At 44.4% G+C, this 26,108-nt stretch overlaps 1 protein-coding gene across 3 annotated transcripts in view; it reads right to left on the minus strand.

The window, feature by feature from the left end:
• Positions 1-26,108, minus strand: part of SLC22A15 (solute carrier family 22 member 15) — a 79,522-nt gene that overhangs the window by 19,609 nt on the left and 33,805 nt on the right. For 2 of the 3 annotated variants that reach the window (XR_006607271.1, XM_004771085.3), the window contains exons 3-8: positions 18,692-18,824; positions 17,907-18,071; positions 14,573-14,702; positions 8,739-8,954; positions 2,391-2,531; positions 97-182 (exon numbers count right to left, since the gene is read on the minus strand). Coding sequence is in view for 2 of the 3 variants with exons in the window: in XM_004771085.3 (XP_004771142.1) it covers positions 97-182; positions 2,391-2,531; positions 8,739-8,954; positions 14,573-14,702; positions 17,907-18,071; positions 18,692-18,824 (871 nt within the window). In the remaining variant the exon portion in view is untranslated. The remainder of the gene's footprint in view (positions 1-96; positions 183-2,390; positions 2,532-8,738; positions 8,955-14,572; positions 14,703-17,906; positions 18,072-18,691; positions 18,825-26,108) is intronic. The other variant, XM_004771087.3, reaches the window with a different exon arrangement.

Raw genomic sequence — 26,108 nt, forward strand, 5'->3', positions numbered from 1 at the left:
ATGAAGCATGGCATATGGTAATCTCTCTACTATATTGAGATTCATTGTAATAAAAGTGCTGTTCAAAACCCTTCTGTAGAAATCTGGAAGGCATACCTTTCTTTTCTGGAAGAAACATTATAATAAGACAAGCCAGTCCTCCTAGACACAGAAACGCCGCTAATGTCCGCTTCCGACCAAACCTAAACAACAGAAAGACGTTACACATTTCTCTTGAGGATCTTATAAATTCATCTGCTTTGTCTCCTAAACCTTCTTCCTGAAATGTCCCTGCTTTCATTATATATGCTTATCGTTGCTTAAGGAATGGGTGGCAGCTGTGACTGACCAGGACATAAAATATGGAGCCATCACAAAACCGGGGAAAACTGGCCGGATGGCAGGACCGAATGACGAGTGGGGGGGGTGGGGGGAACACAGAACCATTCTACCGACTTCTGTGAGGGTTCACATGCTGAATGCTCTCCATCTTACTTAGTCCTCACAATAAACCTGTAAGGCATGCGCTGTGCTCTCCATCTTCCAGAGAAAGAAAATGAACCATGGAGACCTGAGTCTTTAGCTCACTTCTTCTCGTGACCTGAATCTCTGGCAGCTCATTTTTAAAATTTTATTTAAAGTCAATTAATTAACATATAGCGTATTAACAGTTTCAGAGGCAAAGGTCAGTGATTCATCAGTTGCATACCACACCCAGTGCTCATTCTATCGAGTGTCCTCTTGAATGTCCATCTGCCGATTATCCCATTCCTCCCTCCCCACCCGCTCCCCTCCAGCAACCTTCAGTTTGTTTCCTATGATTAAGAGTCTTTGATTTCATCTTCTTTCATTTTTCCTTCCCTTCCGCTATGTTCCTCTGTTTCGTGTCTTAAATTCCACGTATGAGTGAAATCATACAACTGTCTTTCTCTGACTGACTTACTTCCCTTAGCATAATAACCTCTAGTGCTATCCATGTCGTTGCAAATTTTAAACACTGTAAAACAAGGCTCTCTCTCTTAAAAATACACACTGGAAAAAAAAAATTTCTTGTGAGTAAGTCAGAATTAAGTGACATGTATTGCACACTTCATCAAGGGAACTAATTTTCGAAGAATTGCTGGAGGCTTGGATGAAAAGCACTGGTATTAACGAGACTCCCTTCACGAGTGGCCTGTGACTCGCCAGGTCCCCTGTAGGAATTGCCACAGTACTTATAACCTGTATAATAATTCTACCAGGGAATTTTAGAAGCCCAAGTTTAGGGATAAGTACGCAAAAGCTTACCTGTCCAAGCCATCATCTGTCAAAGTCATCAAAGTAACACGTGGCTGAGACTAGATCTGAACTCAGTGGTAGTGGCTGGGAGACAGGACGACACGTGGGTCTCCGGGTCATTGTGCCTCATTTAACATCAGTACTGAGAACCTTCCAGTGGACAGGTGCTACGCCAGGTGGGCATGGGGGATGCAAAGCCAGAGAGGCTGCTTCCCAGGACGACACCCTTCTAAACCCTTTGTAAGGGGCCCTCAGAGGTGGGCAAGGAAGGTGTGACAACAAAAGGGAGGGGCGTCTGGCTCACTGGAGGTGATGGGGACAGATTTCTGAATATGCAGCCTGACTCGGCTCTTGGACCCTGGTGACAGCAAGCTCAGTCCTTAACAGAGGGGGCAGCATAGATGACCGAGACTGCCCCCAGAGAAAAGCTGAACAGATTCTACACCCACCCTTCATAATGCCCTGAGCCCACCACCCATGACAACAGCCCCAAGGGTAGTGCAAAAGGAATGCTGTTTGGGTGAAAATGATGATTTCTGGAGAACGGGAAACAGCACAATCCAGCTGATTCACAGTGAATGGGATTTTCAGTTGCCCTGGTCAGGGCTCAGTAACAGAAGCGACCTAATGGGGAAACTGAGGAAATGGAGTTCTCTTATTATAAAAGAGAATTCTTTTAAAAAGTAGTAAGATACCCCATGAAAAAGTAGCAAAAGCAGGATGAATTCCTCCCCTCAATGAAGTCGAGTGGGTCTTAAGAGGTAAGAAAAGTCTTTTCAGGTCCTCCAATTCTATGCTTGTGTAAGAACCTCTACATGATAGGGGCTGGGTCGACCGAGCTCCTTCTATACAGAGCCAATAATCCTTTCTCTTAGGGATAACAGACTACCCACAGACTATCCAAAACCCGGTGGTAGTGCCTTTTAATACTGGATTGAAAATCCACATAAATATGAAACCCAAGCTATATCACACTAAAAAGTGAATTCCAACTGCATTTAGTCTGAAAAGAATTCTAATCACCCTGGAGTGCTGAGCGGATACTGCCTGTCGACAAAGACAATGATACTTAGGTATTTATGGATATGAGAGTGTAATCCTATGTGGGGCCCTCCATACTCAATTCTACTCACCATTTCTGGTTAATTAAGTAGATGCAGATAGGGTAAGACGGAATCTCTATGAGGCCAGACAGGGCCAGGTTGGCATAAATATTTCCGCCGAGATCCCCTGTGCTCAGAGTGAGGCCGTAGTACACCAAGCTGCACACGAACCTGCAGTTGGGGTGAAAGACAAGAAGGCCAACAGGAAAAGCACGTGAGAATCTGCTGGAGAAGGTCCAGTCACTGGTTCAGTATAATGTCCTCTGTCTTAAGCAATCAGCTTGGCGTTCCCACAGACCTTTCCATCCCAACCTAAATGTATTCTTGGAAGTGGTTGAGTGATGCCTAGACGCTCTCTAAAGCAGATGTGTAGCTACTCCTGGAAGAATGCAGGCACCGTCTGTCCTTCCATCAAGCACACCTGCATTCAGCAGAAGACAATGACTATTCTCGCTTTATTTAATCCAGCAGTTTATAAACACTGGCCGCAGGCGACTGCTGTGTTATTGTCCAAAAGACTCTAGGAAAGAGCTCCCGAGGGGAAAGTCAACAGGGCATGGTGTTGAGAGCATGTGCTGAGAAGTGACCACCAGATGGTCGGTGGGTCACCTGCAGGCCAGAGATGACTGGCTCTCCAACCTCCTGACCAGGTTCTCGACCCACCCAGACAGGAAAGAGAAAACCGGGAGCCCAGCGGAGGCAGGATCCTCCAGGAGGGTCAACTGAGGAAGGACCTGCGTGCTGTTTCTGCAACACTTGGGGATAGGCTCCTAGGTTGCAGGCACTGGGCTGGGAACAAAGGAGCTGGGGGAGGGGGTTGTAAGCCGACCAAAGTGCCACCCTGAAGCTCCAAATCGGGGCTTTCTCAAGTAGAGGGAAGAGAAGAAAACAAACACCTGTGCCTAGGAAACTGAATTATTAAAAACAAAATGAAACAGAACAGAACAAACAGAAACAAACCACCAAAAGTAGGCTTTGCTGGTTCTATAGATGCATTTTGGAAACTACACATTTTTTTTAAAAATTTTTTTATTTATTTGTCAGAGAGAGAGAGAGGGAGAGAGAGTGAACACAGGCAGACAGAATGGCAGGCAGAGGCAGAGGGAGAAGCAGACTCCCTGTCGAGCAACGAGCCCAATATGGGACTCGATCCCAGGACGCTGGGATCATGACCTGAGCCGAAGGCAGCTGCTTAACCCACTGAGCCACCCAGGCGTCCCTTGGAAACTACACATTTTTATACAATATACTACAGGCTTTGGAAGTCCATCAGTTTTCACATTTTTGCAATTCACCTGATGGGTGTTTATTACAGGGAAGTTTCTGTTGGCTTCCCTTTTGTTTTCCTTAGAAAAAGTCGGATGAGCTGTTGCTACAACAATGAGATCAAACAGGAGAGGGGAAAGCTTTCTCTCCATCTTGCCAAAACAGCCAAATGGGCCAGGTGCCCTGGGCTATTAAGAAGGCTCTGCAGAGAGCAGGAGAGGGACGGGAGCAGAGGAGAGGGACCTCTGGAGCTCGACTGCTTAGAGGGGCCTCCCTCCCTGGCAAACAGCTGGCCGCAGCAGCTACATCCCATTATAGCTCACTGCGTGGAGCTGTCACTCGTGTACTAAGGATGATGAGCGGTGTCGAAGCCATGACATCATATGTAAGGATGCAAGGTGACACTGAGCTGTTTTGCCTGTAGCACCTACCTTGTCTGCAAGCAGTAAGCTAAACAAACATAAACCCATGCAGCTTTCTGAAGTATTTAAAGAATCCTATCTTCCCACAGTAGACATCCTCCTCTGCTATGCATTGTATGCAGCAGTGTGTGTCTACTCTGCACTTAAAATAGAAAGCACCAGGGGTGGGGTGGGGGGGCTCAGTGGGTTAAGCTCCCACTCTTGATTTTAGCTCAGGTCTTGATCTCAGGCTCGTGAGATCGAGCCCTGCATCCTGGGATTCTCTCTCTCTCTTTCTCTCTGCCCCTCCATCCACCCTCTCCAAGCTCACTCTCGCACATGCTCAATCAATCAATCAATCAATCAAAGAGAAATCCCAATGAAGTCGTTCCAGCCGTGGAAACACACATATTTAAACACAGCTGGGATGGCAGCAACTCAGGCACAAATAAACAAAACCAGTTGAGGACACGAGAGGTGAGCAGAAGCTGCCAGTAGTGGGTGAGCACGGTGGGGGGGGGGGGAGCATGGTCGGATGGTCCCAAGGCAGGGACTCCGCTCGCAAGGTTCCTTAATGGCAAGTTGGTCATTGGGATGCGTAATTACAGCTATTAAAATCATTTCAATCCTTCTTATGGGCCCCAAGCAAAATTTAGAATGCTTGCATAATATTTAACAGTATAGTTAGGGCATCAAAGAACTATTTAAAAAGGAACGAGTGTGGGGAAATAACCAAAGGAACAGATGTGAACCCGTGGAGGTACCATTTTACTCCCAGGTAAGGGCTGCCTTCAAGGGCAGACCCCCAGAAAAGACTTCAGAATTTTACAGCATCTTCAAAAACAACAGCCGTTATGTGGAATGACACTGTCTCTATAATTACGTATTTTAGCATTTGGAGCCCAGGGGGAAGAGGTTCATTTGAGAAGAACTCCTTTGGCTGTGTAAGATAGAAAATAAACGGATGTTCTCCCCAGTTCCCAGTCTACTTTGTTTGTCTGTTTTTTATCCCCTGGAGGCCAGAATCCAAAAGTTAATCTGCGTCAAAAAAACCAAAAAACAAACAAAAAAAACCCCAAATCCTAAACACAAGAAGTAAATTGTCCTCAAGAAGTAGGCAGAGGGTTTGACTGTCTATATGACATGCAAATGTGGAGTTTTATAGAGCCCAAAGCACCTGAATATATTACGTAAATGTCTGGAATAAGCCGAACTCAGAGGAGTAGCTTCTACACTGGGTTTAGTTCCCCTAATCTCCATGTCTCCAACCGTGCGTCCTCTGTTCCACATTTCTTCTGCATCTGGGATATTCCAGCACGGTGCTGGGTCTGTGGGGAGGGCGGCAGAGGGGATGCCCTGGCCCCTAATCACAGAGGTGGCAGCCTTGCCTGGCTGGGTGGAAAAAGAGAATCACGATATAGCAAAATATATTCACAGCTTCATCCTGTCCATCTGCTGTTTTCAACAGGTTTACATTGAAGATCACTTTCATATAAAATGATTCTCCTTAATCCCCACATGAAAATGTAGGTTTCTACGCAGCCTGCATGCAAATACATGCCAACCACAGCAAGACAGTCCTTCGAGCTGGTAAATACGCTGTTCACACCCAATCCTGGGCCCAATCTACAGCAACCGAGCACAATGGACGAGCATACCTAGGAGATACTGTGGGTTCTAGACCACTGCAATAAAGTGAGTATTACAGTAGAGCAAGTCAGGTGAATATTTTGGTTTCCCAGTGCATAGGAAAGTTATGCATATACTATATTGTAGTCTGTTAAGTGTGTAAAAGCATTGTGTCTAAAAAAACAATGTAGATACTTTAATTTAAAATATATTATTGCTAAAAAATGCTAACCATCATGTGGGCTTTCAGCGAGTCATCATCTTTTTGCTGATGGACGGTCTTGCCTCGCTGCCGACGTCTGCTGGCTGAGCAGGGGGTTGGGTGCTGAAGGTTGTGGTGGCTGAGGCAATTTCTTAAAGTGAGACAAGACTGAAGTTTGCCGCATTGACTGACTTTTCCTTTCATGAGCGATTTCTCTGTAGCATGTGATGCTGTTTGATAGGTAGGACTTCTTTGAGAATTGGAGTCAGTCTTCTCAAACCCTGCTGCTGCTTTGTCAACAAAGTAATATTCTAAACCGGATGTTGCCATTGCCAACAGTCTTCCGAGCAGGAGTAGATTCTGTCTCCAGAAACCACTTTCTTTGCTCATCTGTAAGAAGGTGACTCTTCATCCGTGCAAGTCCGATCATGAGATCACAGCAGTTCAGTCCCGTCTTCAGGGTCCACTTGTCCTTCTCATTCTCTCGCTGTTTCTGTCACATTTCCAGTTACTTCCTCCACTGAAGTCCCGAACCCCTCCAAGTCAGCCACGAGAGCTGGAATCAGCTTCTTCAAAACTCCTGTTAATGTGGATATTTTGACCTCTTCCTATAAAACATGAATGTTCTCAATGGCATCTAGAATGATGCATCTTTTCCACAGGGTTTTCAATGAACTCTGACCAGCTCCATCGAAGGAATCACTCTCTCTGGCACCCATAACTTACAAAGTGTATGTCTTAAATCATAAGATTAGAAAGTTGAAATGACTCCTTCATCCATAGGCTTCAGAACAAACGTGTTGGGGGGCATGAAAACCGTATTAATCTCACTGCCCATCTCCCTCAGGGCTCCTGGGCACCCACGTGTATTGTCAGTGAGCAGTAATATTTTGAAAGGAATCTTTTTTTTTTTTTTTCTGAGCAGTAGGTCTCAGTAGTGGGCTTCAAATATTTGTAAACAGATTTGAAAACAGTGCTGCCATCCAGGCTTTGTCGTTCCCCATAGAGAGCACAGGCCCCAGCATGTTCACGGTTGGTGAGCACTGGCTTCCATTTTAAGTCACCAGCGGCATTAGCCGCTGTCAAGTGTGTCGGACTGTCCACGTACTGACTCTTCTTCTCCGACAATAGAAGTCCTACATGGCATCTTCTTCCAAAAGAAGGCTGTTTCACCGACATGGAAATCTGTTGTTTAGTGGAGCCTGCTTCATGGGTTGTCTGAGCTGGATCTTCCGGAGAACCCGCTGCAGCTGCCACGTCAGCACTTGCTGCTTCTCCTTGGCTTCTCTGTTACGGATATGGCTTATTTCCTTAAACTTCATGGACCAAACTCTGTGAACTTCAGACTCTCCTTCTGCAGCCTTGCCCCCTCTCTCAGCCTTCACGGAATTGAAGAGAGTTAGGGCCTTGCTCTGGGTCAGACTCTGGCTTAGGGGAATGTTGTGGCTGGTTTGATGTTTTAACCAGACCATGAGAACTGTCTCCTAATATATCAGCAATAAGGCTGTTTAGTTTTTAATCATCCATGTGCTCACTAGAGTAGAGCTTTTCATTTCCTTTAAGAACTTGTCTTTGATGCATAACTTGGCCAATTGTTTGGTGCAAGAAGCCTAGCTTTCCGGCTACCTTTGGCTTTTAACATGTCTTCCTTGATAAGCTGGGCCATTTCTAGTTTTTGAATTTCAATGAGAGACATGTGACTGTTCTTCTCACTTGAACACAGAAAGACCATGGTAGGCCTAATTAACTGGCCTAATTCTGATATTGTTGTATCTCCAGAAATGGAGAGGCACCAACGAGGGACAGAGCTAGAGAAATGGCCAGTCAGTGGAACACCAGAACCCACACAACATTTATTAAGTTCACTGTCATATACAGATGTGCTTTGTGGTATCCCCGAACAATTATAATCGTGACCCCAAGGATTACTGATCACAGATCACCATGACAAACAGGATACTAATGAAAAAGTTTGAAATACTGCGAGGATTAACAAAAGGGAGCAAATACTGTTGGAAAATGGTGCCAGCAGATTTGCTCGATGCAGGGTTGCCGCAAACCTTCAACCATGAAACACAGAGTATCTGAGAAGCATAGTAAAATGCAGAGCGCCTACACAGTATGACCACACACGTCTACTTCATGCCCTGTATGAATTGCCCGTCCACTTTCTTCCCTTCAGCTTCATTCTTTAAGCAGAGTCATCTTGAACCATTCAGTGCGATTCACGTGAATGCTGAGAGCATGCTGAGAGGCGGGTAGGAATAAGCTACACGAGAAAATCAGATTCAGAGACTATCTGTTCACGCCCTGATTTGCACAGGTGGTTCGCAGTCCATCATTTCACACTCCCGGGACTCCATTTGTACAAGGAACAATACTGTCCACCCACCGGGGAGTGAGCGAGCGAGCGAGCGAGAATGACACACAGAGTACAGGACGGGGCATGACAACTGGACTGTGCTAGCCCACCAGCCTGCTGCTAAAACCAAAGGTAGATACTGTAAATTCCTATTTAGAAATTCTTCTAATCTGCTTGCTTTCCTCTTTTTTGGCAGGGGGATGCGGAGGCTGGTGGTGTGGGTACTTAAATAGTTACATGAAAGAGCTCAGGAGCAAAGATGTGTTTCTGCTGTCTATTTACTCAAGTTCAGTAAACCTGCCATCCATACACCGTCCCTCCTCGACCGGGAGGGTACCATGAAAGCGGAGCGGAGCGCGACACGGGCGTCAAGAGGCAGAGGACCTGTTCTTGAGAAAACCACTTCAAGCTGACAAATCAGGTAAAATTTTCTGTGAGCCTAAAGAAGGAACACATCATCAACAGCTCTTTAGCAACCTGAGTTTAAGATTGGGACAATACCCCTCGGGAATAATTACCAGATGAACATCAGGGTCAGTGTGTGCCCCAAGAGGATGCGGTAACGGAACAGATCCAGGAAGCTTCCGGTCTCTCTGTGGCTCCTGCTGGATGGGTAGGTTAGTGAGAACGTACACTTGAGCTTGCGGTTCCTCCTGGCAATGAGGTACAGAGCCGCTTCAGCCTCTCTCAGTCGACCCTGGGAGTATAACCAACGAGGTGATTCAGGAATGAATCTGAAAGAGATGTCAGTAAAGGCTGTATATTCATACAGGAAGGAGACAATTCGCCTAGGAGTATGTGGACTCCCTCACCACAACCAGATTCCTTGTGAGGGTTAAAACTACCTCTCCCAGTGACAGGTGAAAGACAGAGGGGCCACTTTCAACAGCATGCCGGGTCTAAAAGGCAGCGGCTTTATGAAAGGAAACCAAGAACATACTTCAAAAACAGTAAAAAATAAAACAAAAAACAAATTAAAAAAGTAAGCAGTATGCATTTCCTTTTAAACAAATTTAAATAGATGAATGGCAAGTTAAGGCTCAAATACTGAGTGACACCAATTTTTCATAAAGCATGGGTCATAAAGCACTGCCCCCTTTCCCTCCAACTTCCCTGCTTTCAGAATTGTTGATAAGAGAGAGGGTTCTTAATCCTAGCCAAGTGTGAGAATACTACTACAGAGATGGCAGGTGTTTAAGTTCTGACAAAGCCTCATAAAGAAGATAATTTTTATTGTCTCGTCAGAAAAAATAGATTTTTAAAACATGATTTTAATGTAGCAATATGTTATTAAGAAGGCAGAGATTATTTGAAGACTCTACATAAAATCAAACAGGGTTCATCACATCTCAACTACTTTCAAGCATTTCCTGCTTCAGAATGCTCCAATCGGTTGACATGCTCACTTCAATATGCCCTCAGGGTATTTCCTGCCCCTAAGGCCTTAAAGAATTAAAGTCATCTTCTGGTTAATTTCCAGGTACCAAATAATTATTTTCTGCTACAACTACGAAGTATTGAACAGTTATATTGCCACTAATATTTTCCAGTAGTTTTAAGACTTGGCTCTCTGATGTGCCCTTTTCCTCTGCACACTTCTTTTTTTTTTTTTAAATATTTTTATTTATTTATTTGATAGACAGAGAGAGATCACAAGTACGCAGAGAGGCAGGCAGAGAGAGAGGGGGGAAGCAGGCTCCCTGCTGAGCAGAGAGCCCGATGTGGGGCTTGATCCCAGGACCCTGAGATCATGACCTGAGCCGAAGGCAGAGGCTTAAACCACTGAGCCACCCAGGCGCCCCTCCTCTGCACACTTCTGTGAACACGGCTAGAGGACTTGTCAAAGACAAACGGGGAGAGGAACAGTGATACCTCGTTTACTAAATATAGCATCGAGTACCTTTTGGTCTAATGTGACATTATTTGCTTAACATGAAGCTTCTATCTATGAGTACCACTGGCCATTGAAGATGCCTTCTAGAATTCTCCATGCCTTCCCATAGGCATAGTGACGTGGTAACAAATGCCATGGAATTTGGAACTTCGTGGACAGCCAGTCCATCAAGAACCACTTACTAAGCACTTTCATTCTGTATCCAGCAATGCAGTGGGTGCTCAGAGGAAACAAGAAGGTGGGAATCGTCCCAGAGCTTTGCTGCTGGGGAGAGAATATTCGTGCACATCTGATCGTCAACGAAAGCAGGGCCACAGACCTTCTACGACAGCCTAAAAAAATCCCTTGATTTACAGCTTCATTACCATTCGATTATTGTTACTAATACACAAGCAGATGATCAAGCAAAATAGTGTTCAGCTGGAAGTCAGGTCCGCTGATCAACTAGTGGTTCCACTGGCCCTATTCACCAGGCAGCTGACGAGCCACCATGTAAATCACGTGATGGACTCTAAGTCCGAATACAAAGAACATAAAAGAAGCCTACTATGATGAGCACAGAGAGTAGCCCTGGGAGGGAAGAGGAACTGGGACACCAGAAGTCTGTCGTAATGAAAATTAAAACCGAGGGGGACGGGGAGGTGAGAGAAAAGAGACAAGGGAACCGCCAAAATACTAACAGTCACTATCTTTGGGTCACTTAGCTCACTGCCCCCTTTCCCTCCAACTTCCCTGCTTTCAGAATTGTTGATAAGCATTAATCATGTTAGAATGTTTGTAAACTGCTGTTACATAAATGTTTACATTACTGGTAAATGTTTATAAATCACTTTAGTACTTGAGAGATTGTCACGCTTTGGAAATTTGGAAATTCATGCATAAATAAACCATTTATGCATGGAAAGGGTCTCTCTCACACACGAACCGAGGACCTCACACATCCCCACACTTGGAGAAGCCAGGAAGCTCCCTTACACAAAGGCTCACCTAGCTGCCAACGGATGGACTTGGGAGTATAAATTCCAACGTGTGCCGATTCTGCATAACAAACAGCAAGACGTGCTTTTAAAAGAGCAGTCTTTGAACATGCTGACCACTGCATGGTGCTAGGGCCCTCTTTGGAAGCTACAGGGCTAATTTAACAGTGCTTTCTCTACTCAAAACATGTCCTGTGAATTTCTCAGAAGGTAGAAAATCTTTGTAAATTATGGGGCTCTGATTTGTAGAGTAAAACTGTTTAAATCCATGTATTGTGAAAATGAGGATTTTTTAAACTATGCACTAATGTTTCTAGTAAAATAAAATAAAAAAAAGCAAGGTAGGACCCTAAAATAATGAGTTTTTCTTGTGTTACTGACAGCTATTTCTGAAGACTGCAGCTGTTTTTGTGCCCACATCTGTCCAGTGGACCTGAAGGCCCTGGGCATCGGTGTTGGGGGACACGTTGACGGAGCTGAGCAGCCTCCAGGGAGGGAGCCCCTTGTGCAGAAGGAGCTGGGCTCCAGCATGAGGTGGAAAGAGAGCCCTCAAAGGGCGTGGGGTTAGTGCTGGAGAATTCAGAAGCCAAAACAAATGACAGGCAGCTGGAGGTGCGTTGGGGAGAAGTTTGGAGGGGGTGGCATTTGAGCAAACCCGGAAGGCCAGGAGTTAACTGGGAAGCCTGGAGGGTGGGGTGTGGGAAGGGCCGGGGCAGCAGTGAGAAGGGCAAGGCAGACACGTAGGACAGGACACGCTGATGCAGAAACCGTAAGCAGATCGCTGTGCTCAGGACACAGGATATGGGAAGTGGGCCGAGACACGATCAGAGGAGATACACTGCAGGTTGACCACTGGAAGGCCTAATGGAATAAATAGATATATATTTCAGGCTCACAGGCTCTTTTTTCTCTATTTCCTGTTTTTTCCTGACCTAAATTCATTTCCCAGGGTATGGATGTCCCCCGCTAGCACTGGGGCCATAACAAACTCAGACCACATTCAGAAAAACAGGCAGGGGCGCCTGGGTGGCTCAGTGGGTTAAGCCTCTGCCTTCGGGTTGGGTCATGGTCTCAGGGTCCTGAGATCGAGGCCCGAGTTGGGCGCTCTGCTCGGCAGGGAGCTTGCTTCTCCTCATCTCTCTCTCTGCCTGCCTCTCTGCCTATTTGTGATCTCTCTCTGTCAAATAAATAAATAAAATCTTCAGAAAAAAAAAAAAAAGAAAAAAGAAAAGACAGGCAGAACAGCTCATGCTCTCCATCAGAGTCGCTCTAAAGGAGAATTATTAGCTATTTAAAAAGAAAATTCAGGGACGCCTGGGTGGCTCAGTTGGTTGGACGACTGCCTTCGGCTCAGGTCATGATCCTGGAGTCCCGGGATCAAGTCCCGCATCGGGCTCCCAGCTCCATGGGGAGTCTGCTTCTCTCTCTGACCTTCTCCTTGCTCATGCTCTCTCTCACTGTCTCTCTCTCAAGTAAATAAATAAAATCTTAAAAAAAAAATAAAATAAAAAAAAGAAAAAGAAAATTCATTTGTTAACCCACATTTACATGACAGCTTATTAATACAAGGATGATACTAGGCACTCATTTATTCCAAAAATTTGTAATACACAAACTAATAAAATGTTGTCAGTTTCCCTTTATGGTAGAATTATCTCGTTATTTAGTTATTCATATAACTAAATGCATTTAATACATTTTGCTTTCTAAATACAGGTAAACTTTCTATTATACTCATTCTTTAAAGTTTATTTATTTAAGTAATTTCTATACCCAGCGTGGGGCTCGAACTCACAACCCCAAGATCAAAAGTCCCATGCTCTTCCAACTGAGCCAGTCAGGTACCCTACTATTATACTCATTTTTGCACTTAATTCTCTTATTTCAAAGAGAATACAAAAACAGATTTCAGTTCAATCCTCAATCTACCAAATCTCAATTAGTAGAACTTGAATAAAGAAGGACTATATTAAAGATGCATCTGAAGGGAAATTCTACCACAGATAACCCTCACTTTATGGCACAGAAGCTGATACCAGCTTCTGAAGATTTTATTTATTAACTTTAATGATTAATTTAATGATTAATTTTAATGATTTTAATGATTAATAGTAGAGGTCTGATACTTCAGGATAAAGCCCTTCATAAGCACATTAAAACTTCTGATGAGATAAAACTAAAAATTCAAACTTCTTTTTCTTTTAAATATTTTATTTATTAGAGAGAGAGAGAGAGCACACAAGCAGGGAGCAGGGAGCCTGATGAGTAACTCGATCCCAGGACCCTGAGACCATGACCTGAGCTGAAGGCAGATGCTTAACTGACTGAGCCACCCAGATGCCCCTAAAATGTCAAACTTCTTTTTTTTTTTTTAAGATTTTATTTATTTATTTGACAGACAGAGATCACAAGTAGGCAGAGAGGCAGGCAGAGAGAGATAGGGAAGCAGGCTCCCTGCTGGGCAGAGAGCCTGATGTGGGGCTCAATCCCAGGACCCTGGGATCATGACCTGAGCCGAAGACAGAGGCTTTAGCCCACTGAGCCACCCAGGCGCCCCTAAAATGTCAAACTTCTTAAAAACATCATTAAAATGATGAAATAAGAAATGGAATAGTATTACTTCTTTGTGACTAAAGATCAGAATGTAGTATAGTATTTATGACTGAAACGGGGCTTCTAGGCCCCAACAAGATGGTCAGTATTTAATGTTCATTTTATGAAGAACTCTGTAAATGTCTCTTAAGTATTTGTTTTATATTTGTTAAATAGCCTGAGGCTATTTAGGGAAGAATATTAATAAATAATACCATTCTATTATATATTATGTAATATATATCATATAACGAACGCTATCAATAACCTTATTAATCAAGTATTTGCTACGGGACGAAAGACCTGGTAAAAGGGTTCCCAGTTGGTGCCTTGCCGTACAGTGTTTAGAGCATCACGGTAATCTCTGAGATAGCTGTTTGCAGCATCCCGTCCTGACCAGGGAATCACCCTTTTACTGCTTTAAGCCCGTCCAGCCAAAGGATTTCTCCCGTATATGAGAGTCTTCCTGTGTCCACAGTAGAGGCCCTGAATTAAGAGTCACCTGAAGGATGGACAGGTACAGCTCCACACGGGCCACGAATGGACTGCGATATCCGCAGCATCACACCTGAGCCGGATGCCTAGCCCTCGACCTGACCCAGCCTGAAGATCTTCAGGCTCGAGGCCTTCGGCTTACCAAGTCAATAACTTGAAGGTTAAAAATGCAGGCTATGGAGAGGTGACTTGACACAAGGGACACCTGCGCCCTGAATTAATCAAGCACCTCTTCCCAGCAGCTGTCCGGCACTGGGGTGCTTGTGGGACAGCTCTTCACCAAGGTCAGCTCAGGCGAACTCCGGAAAGGGAATAACGCCGCTCATTGACCACGTCCTCTTAAGACATTCCTTCCGTGTCTTAAATTAAACCTCTAAGAGAAAACACTACTCACAAAGACAGAAGGAAGACCACCGTTCCCTGCAGGTTCACCAGAATGGCGAGGGTCCTCCAGGAGCGGATGAAGTACCCCAACAGGGCATACTGGGCAATGCCGACCGCGAAGAAGAGGCCACCGATTGACCCTAAGTCCGGGAAAAGACGCCTGTTACTGGGGAAAGCACCTTCCATACCACCCTTCCAGTCCCGAGGCACAGAGGCAACGCCTTCCTGGGGGGTGGGGAGGCGTCAGCAGAAAAGAACCTACACACACAGCAACTGTCAGACGAGAAAAGTGGCAGAGGCCAGTGAGTGAGGGAACAGGAGGAAGGACAGGCGAAAAACACAAACCACACATGGTCAAGATGAATTTTAAGGGTTTGCCCAAGTGCTTTCTGCACCCAAGGCTGTGCGGACGTCCACCTGCGCATGCTCTGAAGCTCAGAGAGATGCTTTGCTGGCTGGCCCGACAGTTTTTAGGTCATGAGATTATCGAAATGCTGGGACTTCATCTTATCAAATCTTCCTCTTAAATCACAGGCTCCTCCTCAGCTCTCCCTCCTGCCCTTCCCCACTGGGTGTATCAGCACCAGATACATGACATTTTATAGCTCTCTATTTCTTGTCTGTCTCCACAAAGCCTGGATTTTTGCCAGCAGGCTTAGAGGAAAAAAAAAAAAAATCACCCATGGGATTGTGAAAAATTCTATGTTTTTAAAAAAATAAATGCTGAGATGGGTATTAAGTCCCCCTGGCTTGCCCGATATACGTGTGAATTTACACCTCTGACTCACTTTCTATAACTGCTACTACCACGTGTGTAGCAGTACCCGCTACCATTTATCGTGCATTCTACTTTTGACATATGTCGCCCTACAAAGCAGGTACCGTTAGAGCCATACACAAAGAGGAAACAGCACAGAGAGGTCAGGGGTGCTGTCTAGGACACGGAGCTGTGCACAGGGTGGGGTAAGCCTGCGAGCTGTCCTCGTCCTCCCTCTCCATCCTCCTACGGAAAGGCAGGCTTCTGTGGGGAACGCACAGCAACAGGACCTTGTTGACCTTGCTACAAGAACTTTCTACAAGAATTCTAGAAAAGAACCATGTTCTTGTTTTCTTGCCCAGGGATGATCAATTCTCTAGCCATAATGACATGTCTACTCTGTGCCCTAGTGAGGGAAAGGGGGGAGCAGAGGGAAGAGTGAAGTGGCAGCACGTTCAGCACACCAAATCCAAACATGGGGTCTGATAACGAAGGAAGTGGGGATGCTATGATTTCCCTGGAAATTTAAGATAATCAATAGCTATTACAGCTTCATTACAGGGCATCAGACAGCACCTGGCTTCCAAGAATAACAGTTTCTGTCATTGCTCAGAACAGCTCCGAACACTTGGTATCCACTGACAACAATGTAGTCAAAAAGAAGACAGCCCACAGAATGGGACTGTTCCAGAGGGACTGAGTTCAGACCCTAGTTCTGCCACCTACTGCTGTGTGACCTCAGGCAAAGCACTAAACGTCTCTGAGCCTCAGTTTTCTCGAGGGTAGTTGTTAGTTTAGGATGAAATAATGCCTGCTATACACATATACAAATACTAGCTATACTATCCTACTGTGATATGGTTATAGCTGTCTATACCCATCTATTACCCTCCTTCCAAAATGCCACTGGGAAGCCTCCCAGGGTGAGTACCTACTATAAGATACTGTCTACCTAGCACCCTATCTAATTCCAAGAATACCCCTTCCCTCTTCTAGAGAGCAGACCTCCTCTTCCTTTATCCCTGTGGTTCAAGACGGGGCTGCCCACCACAGTTCCACTTACTGCAGGGCCTTGGCTGGACCAGTCCAAGTTCTGAGCCCAGATTTTAAATACGACACTTGGTAGTAAGAGCTGAGGGCTACAGGGGCCTATCCCTGACTGCACAGAGAAAGCTTCTCAGGGAGGACTGGGGACAGAAACAAGAAGCATTGGACTTCCTGGTTCTGGGCATCTCTGAGGCCTAGACCTTCAGGGGTTTGGTTATATTAACCACATAATTTCCCTTTATATACAGAGACTCATCAGAGTTGAGGCTCTGTCCCCTATAATCAGTAAGAGTTGGTATCGACTGGGTATGGTAGACAAAAGGACAGGATCTGAATGCGTCTCGTTTAATGACCGTAAACGCTGTGATGACACTACCACAGACAGAGGTCCCGGAAGGTAAAGGTTTTAGGAGAAAGAAAGCAATAGTTTTTATTTGAGGGTCCAAGTGACATTCAGATCTCATATCCAGCAAGAAGCTGCACATGTTTGCCTAGATATGACAACAGAGGTGGTGTGGAGATGCAGATATGGGAAGGCTCTAGGTTATTTAGTCAAAAAATTAATTAAGTGAACATTTCAAATCACTCCTTTTTGCATGTTATAATTCTGGAGTGTCACCGGTGGTCTTCTGTTTACAGGCTATTAGATATTGATCCTATTTGTCAGATTTCCTGTTTCTTTTAGATCATTTTCAAGTGTGCTACGTTTGTTTGTTTCACACTAGTAAAAACTAAATTTCAGTAGCTTAGACCTCATTTTCGTAAATTGTACTAGCAATCCACCCAGTTGCAAGCAAAGCCATGAGGTCCTGCTGATTCCTCTTTCTCTCCCCACTCTGACCCTTCAGCAAGTCGCTGCCCCACCAAAATCCAGCTCACATGGCCCACTTCCCTACTCCTCTCCCCACACTGTGTTTGAGCAAGCCCCCATTGTGTTTCACAGGCCAACCACAACCACCTCCTCTATGGCTCTTCAATTTCTCCTCCTCCAATGGGCCATTTTCCACACCTCTGCCATAGCTGTCCATCTGTATCCTATCTGATCCTATAGCTCCACTATTTAATTCACCCACTGGCTTCTTACTGCATTTCAAATAAAAACAAGTTTCTCATTTAGCCCAGCACTGGCCCGATATCAACTGGTCCTCCCAACTTGTCTCTCCCCTGCCCAGGAGATAAATATTTAATAAAATACAGTAAGAAGGCACTGGGAAAGGAACGTCTAGGCTTTCTTACGTCTGTGCCACTTTTCAGTTTAAGGTGTAAACAGTTAATATCCTTCTGAAGAAAGTGACACTCCTGGAACAATCTGGAGGCAAGCTCACCATCTATGAGGCAGGCCCCAGGGGAGACTGTCTACAGAGCAATATGAATAAAATGACTTGTTCAAGGTCATAGAGAACAAACTTTGGAAAGCAAATCTAATGGTGAGATTTGTCCAAGTCCAAGTGCATTTTAGCCTCTGGGGTTCAACCGGCTCCCTGAGAGGTTTTCCGGGGCAGCTCACCATGTCTGTCATGTGCACGGAGTGAAGCAGTACCTGCGAGTGCCCAGTAGGCGGTGCCCACACATTCATTCAGCAGGACGAAGGCCACCAGCGACATTCCTCCGTTCATCACGCCCACCAGGAAGCGAGTTATTGCAAAGATCGCATAGGAGGGGGAAAACCCATTTGCAATAGCAAATAAGATGTCAAGAGCAAAACCTAGAATTAGAGGAACAGCAGTCAATAACCCAGACATAAAACAGCATTTGATCAAAGTAATAAATTATACTAAATTTACACCTGTAAAGATAAATCTCTGTAAACTTAAATTTTTCTAAGCTATGCTTTTATAAAAAAACATTTTCTCTTAAAAACTATAAAGAAAAACTAAGGTTTATCTTTGTTCGTTACAAGTTGATAATCTGTCACTCATGCACAGTTTTCAATTATTCACCACAGTGTGGGAAATGGAAAAGTCCCAGCTCAGGCTTAGCTTGTTAAAAGAACTATGCTGGTTCTTATAGAGCATATTTGAAATGAACCAACAGACAAGATACAAAGAAACAGATCTCATACACTGGCTCAGTTATCTTTAGAAATGTGGCATAAGTTAGAATTCCAGAGTTGCCAAAAGGACCATCATCTCTGAAAAGCTTAGGTGCAAATACGTGGCCTTCCCCAGGTATGCTGCTGGTGCCTTGAAAGCGCTTGGCCAGAATCAATTCTGGCTACAGTGTGGCCTCGTGCTAGTATATTAAAAAATCAGTTCTGTTTTCTACATGGCAACATTAAAGAAGTAAGTCCTCTTATTCAGTGCATGAACACTCTTAACTGATTACCTGTGAGATAGACTTTTTTCCTTCCAAAGCGATCTGAAAGCTGACCAAAGGAGATGACTCCCACAAACACACCACTGAAGAAGAAAGAGCTCGCTGCACTGACTTTGTAAGATCTGTTGGCAATTAAAAACCACTAAAGGAAGAGAAAACAGAAAAGACATTGAGATCATGGGAAAGATGGATGGACTGTTAGCTATTAAAAAAATACAAATGCACAACCAAAACTTGTACACTGGAAACTCTCTACCGCAGAGTGGTAGAACACAGTGTGGTAGAACATCTATTCTGGACAATATCCAAGGAGGTTTTGTCTTCAGAAACACTAGAAATCATTATTAGTATAATATGTTCCTGTAATACACATCTTAATACAGCAGTAAATATGGTATATAATAGCTACTCTTATTTACGCATGTCCCTCCTTACAGATCTTGAGAGAAGGAGCTGTGACCATCCATTCCCATTTCTCTGCTGCCCTAATATACTTATAGGACATATATGAGGCAATCAATGAATAGTCCTTTTCACCAATAAGTTAACGGGTTTTAAGCCCCTTTAGCATTTTTCTTAAAAATTTGATCATAGAATTACCATATGATCCAGTAATTCCACTTCTGGGTATATGCATAAAAGAAGTGAAAGCAGAGATTCAAACAGATATTTGCACCCTAGCATTCACGGCAGCATTATTCACAGATGTCAAATGAAGGCGAACCAAAATGTGGTGGATACACACACTAGAATATTATGCAGCCTTGAAAAGGAATGAGATTTTTGGCAAGTGAGGTCATGATGAACCTTAACCTTATGCCAAGAGAAATAAGCAGACAAAAAAAGACAAATATGGTATGATTCTGCTTATGATGGGTTATTGTGATTTATAGTAAGAAATCTCTATTTAATGTTCCTGAAACCCCTGTAATTTCCTACAGAAGAGTCATAGGGGCATCTTTGGTTATGATATTTAAGTTTTGATCCCAGTTCCTGAAATAACTTCAGAGTGTTAAAGGAGAAATGGGTGTCCTTTGTTATTTATAACAAGCCTCTTTCAACTACACTTGAGTTTATTTAATGAGGTGACTTCTGAAAAGCCCCTTAGATGGGGGCTGGTTGCTGGGGAGCCAACTCCATGATTAGACTAGGGCTGGAACATTCAGACCCATGTGAGAGGGAGGATCCCTGCCCTGCCCTTGGGGGAAGGGAAGAGGGACCGGAAGTTAAATTAATTGTCAATGGCTAATTATGTAATTATTTATCAATGATGTCTATGTAATAAAGCCTCCCTAAAAGCACAAAGGGATAGGGGTTTGAGAAGCTTTCCAGTTGGTGAGCAGAGTGGGGATGCTGGTAGAGTGGGGCCCAGGAAGGGACCGGAAGCCTGCTCCCCTTCCCACATGCCTTGTCTTGTGCGTCTCTTCCATCTGGCCGTTCCTGAGTTATCCTTCATGATAAACCAGTGATGTAGTAAGAGGTTTTCCGGAATTCTGTGAGCTGCTCTGGCAAATTAATCTATCCGAGGAGGAAACTATAGGAACCTCTGATCTCTGGTCACTCAGAAGCACAGGAAACAATGTGGACTTGCAACTGTCATCTGAAGGCACGCACAGGGTCAGCCACGTGGGACTGAGCCTGGAAATTAGTGGGATCTAATGCTACTTCCAGGTAGAAGGTGTCAGAACAGAGTCGAACCGTAGGATACCCAGCTGGTGTGGCATAGCTGTGTGACATGGGAACCCACCACACTTGTCCCCACAAACCCCACCTCACACATCTGGCGGAGGGAAGGGTCAGCAGTGAGACAGCAGACAGTGACGGAGGCACGGGAGGAAGGTGGTTCCTTCAACAGGAGATGTCAAATCCAGAGACTGCAAGTCAAATAAAGGCTCCCAGGGGTTGGGGGATTGGGGAGTTGTTTGATGGGTACAGATTTTCAGTTTGGAAAGTTCTAGAGATGGACAGCAGTGATGGTTGCATGACATGAGTATATTGAATGCCACTGTACCTTTAAAATAGCTAAAATATTACATGTTATGTTATGTATATTTTACCACAATAAATAAAACCAATCCCCCTTCACAGCCCCCTCTCCTGGAGTCCGTAAAGACAGGCTCAGAGAGCGTCCCAACATGCAAAAAGGTGCCCGCCTTGGCTGTCCCTTCATCTCTCGGACCTCCCTTCCCAAGCTCCAACAAGCAGTCATTAAGACTCAGAGCACATCTGACTTCTCTCGTATTTCCTGTCAGACCGTGATGCTGAAGATCCTGACCAGACAAGCTTCTGGACATCTCTCTGCAGCAGTACCAGTAACAAAACTCATAAAACGAGGACAATAATATTCACCGGAAAATAAATGAGGATAATGCCCCCTCCCTAATGCAGGACTTGACTTCTAAATTCCCCCATTCTCCACACACAGTTTTTTTTTTCTTCTCAGATTTTATTTATTTATTTGAGAGAGAGAATGAGAGAGAGAGAGGGAGCACGAGAGGGGGAAGGTCTGAGGGAGAAGCCGACTCTCCCCTGAGCAGGAAGCCCAATGAGGGACTCGAGCCCGGAACTCCGGGATCATGACCTGAGTCAAAGGCAGTCACCCAACCCGCTGAGGCCCCCAGGCGCCCTTCACACGCAGTTCTTAACGAGGTTGGTTAACTGCTTTTCCCAGCCCCTCGTGGTTGAGAAATCATAAACTGTGGTGTCACTGCTTTTAGAAATAGTAATCAGGATGTTACGGCTCCCGGTGGAAGTCATGGTACAAATAAGGGACGGAAGCAGTGTGACAAAAATCTGAGAAATGTTCAGACAGTTTTTCACTCAGGTATTCAATAAATTGATTCATTTCTATTGAAGGTTAATGACTACACTAAGCACTGGCAATACAGATGTGGAAAAGCTGGACATGGTCCCTTCCCTCAGGGAGAGTAAGTGCCAGGAGAATAAACACAGAGGAAGAGACTGGGAGGGCACCTCTTCAAATAAGGTATTCAGGGAGGGCTTCTCTGGGGAGGTGACGTTTGCTCCTAAATGATAAGGAGTGACCCTCTCCTCCAGAAAGCTGTCCAAAGAACATGAGAATAAGTGCCCTACCCTAAGGTGAGGCACCCCCAGTGCACCCCCAGTGGGGGCAGTATCATGAGGCCAGACAGGTGCACTGGTGTCAGATCACACAGGGCCTGGACCACAGTGAGGAGCTGAGGTGTTATTCCAGTGCAAAAGGAAAGTCCTGGATTATTGGATGTAAGATTCTAAGGATCACTATGGCCACTCTTAGGGAATGCATTACAAGAGACAAGAGAGGGAGCAGGGAGGCCAGCGCACTAGGTCAGGAGACCATGGCAGCTTGGACGACGGTGGGAGCAAAGGGGATGGAGAATTATAAGCACTTAGGCTGGATTTTGAGGGCAGAACTGGCAGGACTTGCTGACAAATGGCAGATGGTGAGGGATGGAGAATCAAGGGCCACTTGGTGGATGACCTTTACTGAGATGAGGAAGGTGGCAAGAGGAGATCACGTATGTGGTGGGAAAGAAAGAGCTTTGTTTGGACTTGAGGTTAGGATGTCTATGAAACAGCCAAGAGATGATGCCAAGCAGATATCTGGACATGAGTCTTGAGCTCCAGGGAGAGGTTATGAGGTTTGAACCTATAGAGAGGGAAGAGGGTCAAGACTGGGGACCAGGACGCTTCCAAGTTCAGAGGCTGAGTAGGAAAAACCCATTATAGAAGACTCGTAAGTAGGACTCAGGGAGATAGCCAGAAAATGCGGAGGAGTGCGGTGTCACAAACGCTCTAGGAAGAAATCTGATTCAGGGAGGAAGGGGTGATCAAGCATGTGGAATGCTGCTTTAGAGGTCAAGTAAGATAAGGACAGAGATGAGCGGTTATATTTAGAAACAAATGGACACTTAAAAATAACAATTTCAGTGAAGTGTGAAGAGAAGCCAGATTGGAGACAGGTGAGGAATTGGAGGAATTGGAGAATTGCTGGCAGCCGCCGTTTACAAAATGGTTTCCATAAGTTTTGCTGTGAAGAGGAGCCAAGAAATGGGACAGTGGAGGGACAGGTTATCTGGGGCAAAGATGATTGGCTTTTTTTGTTTTTATTTATTTATTTTTTCAAGATTTTATTTATTTATTTGACAGACAGAGATCACAAGCAGGCAGAGAGGCAGGCAGAGAGAGAGAGGAAGGGAAGCAGGCTCCCTGCTGAGCAGAGAGCCCGATTAGAGGCTCGATCCCAGGACCCTGATCAGGATCATGACCTCAGCCGAAGGCAGATGCTTAACCCACTGAGCCACCCAGGAGCCCCTGATTGGCTTTTTTAAAAACATGTGTGCATGTTGATGAGAACAAGCCAGTACAGAAGATATTCTTGCAGGAGAAAAGTATCTGGAAAAGCAAGAAGGGATAGGTTTGAGGGTACGGCGTAGAGAGCTCAGCCTTTCACAGAAGCTGGGAGATGTCACTGCCAAGTAAAACGAGCAAGAGAGGAAAGCAGAAGGTGGGCTCAGCAGTAGGGAGCGAAGAAACTCCCACCTGGTTGCTTCATTTTTTTTTTTTCTTCATTGAAATTATCAAGTGAGGTCACTGGCTGAAGGAGAGCAGAAGTGGACGGGGGGATTTCAGGTTTCAGGAGGAATAGGACTAACTCCTCTCAGGAGTGGGACATGACCCATTCAAGGGAAATGCAGTGGGGTTGCCAAGCCATGGTAAATAGACATTTAAGCTCTGTGGCTACTAATTTTGTGAAGACGCTGTTGGGAGTTAAGCTTCCATGGAGCTGGAGACTTCCAAGAAGTACTACAGAGAGAGAGAGACGCACCAGGGCTTTGTGGGGATTTGCAAAGGAGTGATTATTATAATGGAATATGTGCTATTTATGGAGAAAGGGCAGACATAGGGGAATGGTGGGTAGAGAAATAATGTCACCATCAGAAAAATCCCCTACACCATTAACTTTCCTGGGCTTCCCATTCTTGCCCTAAACTGAAACTTGGTGATCTCCTGCAGAAATCACTCAGTGAACCAGATCCCTCTCAGCTGGAGGCTGCTTTCCCTTCTACACCCATGGACCTGAGAGCCTGGGACGGGAGAAGACAACCAAAATTTCAAAATCATCAAATCACCTGAAGATCACATTACTAGATGGTGTAATCCACTACCCTTCTAGAGCTGACAGAGATGCTAGCGTGTTTTAAAGTAACTACTCTTCCTCTCTTCCATCGTAATAGTATGTTGCTGGCATATGGCTATCCAGATTGAAGACTAATGTCCCAATCTCCCTCACAATTAGGTATGACACATTATCAAGTTCTGCACAATGAATGCCAACAGAAGCACCGTGTGGCAGGTGCTTTGTCTTAAGACTTTGTTTTAAGAGACAGCTAATTTACCTTTTGCCCCTTCTTCCTTTCTCTCCTACCACTTAGAATGTCTACATAAAAGCTGGAGCTTTACCTGGGGCCATGATGAAGAGTGCCACATATTTGGAATGGAAAGTTAAAAGTTAAAGGAGCCTGGGAAACTGAGAACAATGGGGCAGCACCAGGGCACTGGCATATTTTTTAAGTTCTTCAGATGATTTTCATAGGTAATCAGGTTAAGAACCCCTGTCCTAGACCTGGTCATCCTCAACAGCTGTTATCATCTCTAAAATCCCGATTTTGAACATCCTACTAGCTGTCCCCCCACCCCCTACTCTTCCAACTCACTTCCCCCAGTACCCTACTCCAGACATGCTTGAACCTCTTCAAGACCCCTGGTTACCACACTCTACAGTAAGTACGGCCTGAGTCAGCAAAAAAAGATTAAATCATGGTAAGAAGATCTGTATAGATCTTCTTAAGGATCTGTATAGAAAAGGGTAAAGTATATTGTAAATTTTCACGTAAAAGAGATGAGAAGAGTTCTGAAATTTGAAGGGGAAATTCTATTTTGTGAAAAATTAATTATTTTGGGTTATAGACAGTTCTGTTGTAGAATTTTCAACTCGTGAGAAATGTCTGATGACATTTTTCCAGTGGAAAAATAATCAAATCTTAGATATATGGTTGGCCTAGAAAATGGAGGATGTATTTGTCACAGGGATATTCCTTCTCCTACAATGACGAATAAACAAGGCCTCACTGTACTCATTTTTAATACCTTGAAGTTCACACAACTTCTTTTTATGTTTTTCATGGTGTTAGTGTCTGCTTTGGTGTTTGCATGCCTTTCCAACGTAGCCAGCACCTTTAGCTTTGATTATCCCGCACCTCAATTTTTGCTCATCTGTTTATATGGCCAAGATGTTTAAGCTCATACTGATCTGTCTCCTGCTTATTTAATAAAAAACGGCTAATGTGTCTTGTCAATAATCAACTGTTCTGTTGACCACATCTGCAGAACTTCTCAAATCCATGAAAAAGGTCATAATAATCATCCTTCCAACAACCGGAAAGCTGTCAACTTGGATGGCAGTTTTAGGAAAAAGTAGCCTACGGGATGTTTGACTGACAAATTCCAAACTCTGATTCTTGGGCTGCCAGTTTCATGTGTCAAAGTGATTTCTAGTAATTGTTCTTCATGCCAATGCTGATTGGGGTAATGCACTTCCTATTTCTCCTGGAATACATTCAAGAATGGGCAAAAGAATCTAAAGCCATTGTTAAATTTTTAAAAAAGCAAATTAAAGCGTGCAAAGAACTCCCCGACTAATGCAGAACTTGCTGACTAATCCAGGTAAACTGGGCATGGTGGATTCAGAAACGCCAAGTCAAGGACTTAGGACAGTATGTTTATAACCAGCTTTCCATGTACACCATCCCCCAACATGTGAGATTTCGGTTTACAGTTTTGTTTCCAACTTCTAAAACCTTTCCAATATACTTTATGTATTTATCACATGCCTATCACATACCTATTATTTTGTCAAGGCTCAGACAAGATACACTAGGACAGTGGTCCCTGTAGTATTTCAAAAGATGTACTGGAATGACTTACTTTTAAAGTTTTGGAAAGAGGTCACCCGTCAGACTAGACTCAATTGCTAGCACATGTTCTTGTCCCTTTGGTCGATACTTAGTACCAAGGTAAAATCCAAACCAGGGTATCACCAGGACATTGGAAACTAAACTATAATAAAACTAAATGTGACGACTGTTACATTCTTGAAAAATGTGCTTTTTATGAGGCTTTAAATTGTAAAATTTATATAAGTCATTTGAACCCTTAAGTGGCTAGAGATTATTAAAGGGATGACTTTCCTATTATTTTTTTAAAATGACAAGCCAAATTCTAAAGCTAGAATGTCCTTTTTATAGTAATTCATATCAAATTGAAAAATCACTTGCAAATGGAAAAAGCTGGAAATCTTCTTTCCCCATACATTAACAGAAGAGGAAGAACAGAAAAATAAAATACTTTCAGGATGACCTAGCTA

Source organism: Mustela putorius, unplaced genomic scaffold (genome assembly GCF_011764305.1).
Source record: "Mustela putorius furo isolate JIRA1106 unplaced genomic scaffold, ASM1176430v1.1 tig00000585_pilon_pilon_pilon, whole genome shotgun sequence".
In the NCBI taxonomy this organism is placed as follows: Eukaryota; Metazoa; Chordata; class Mammalia; order Carnivora; family Mustelidae; genus Mustela; species Mustela putorius.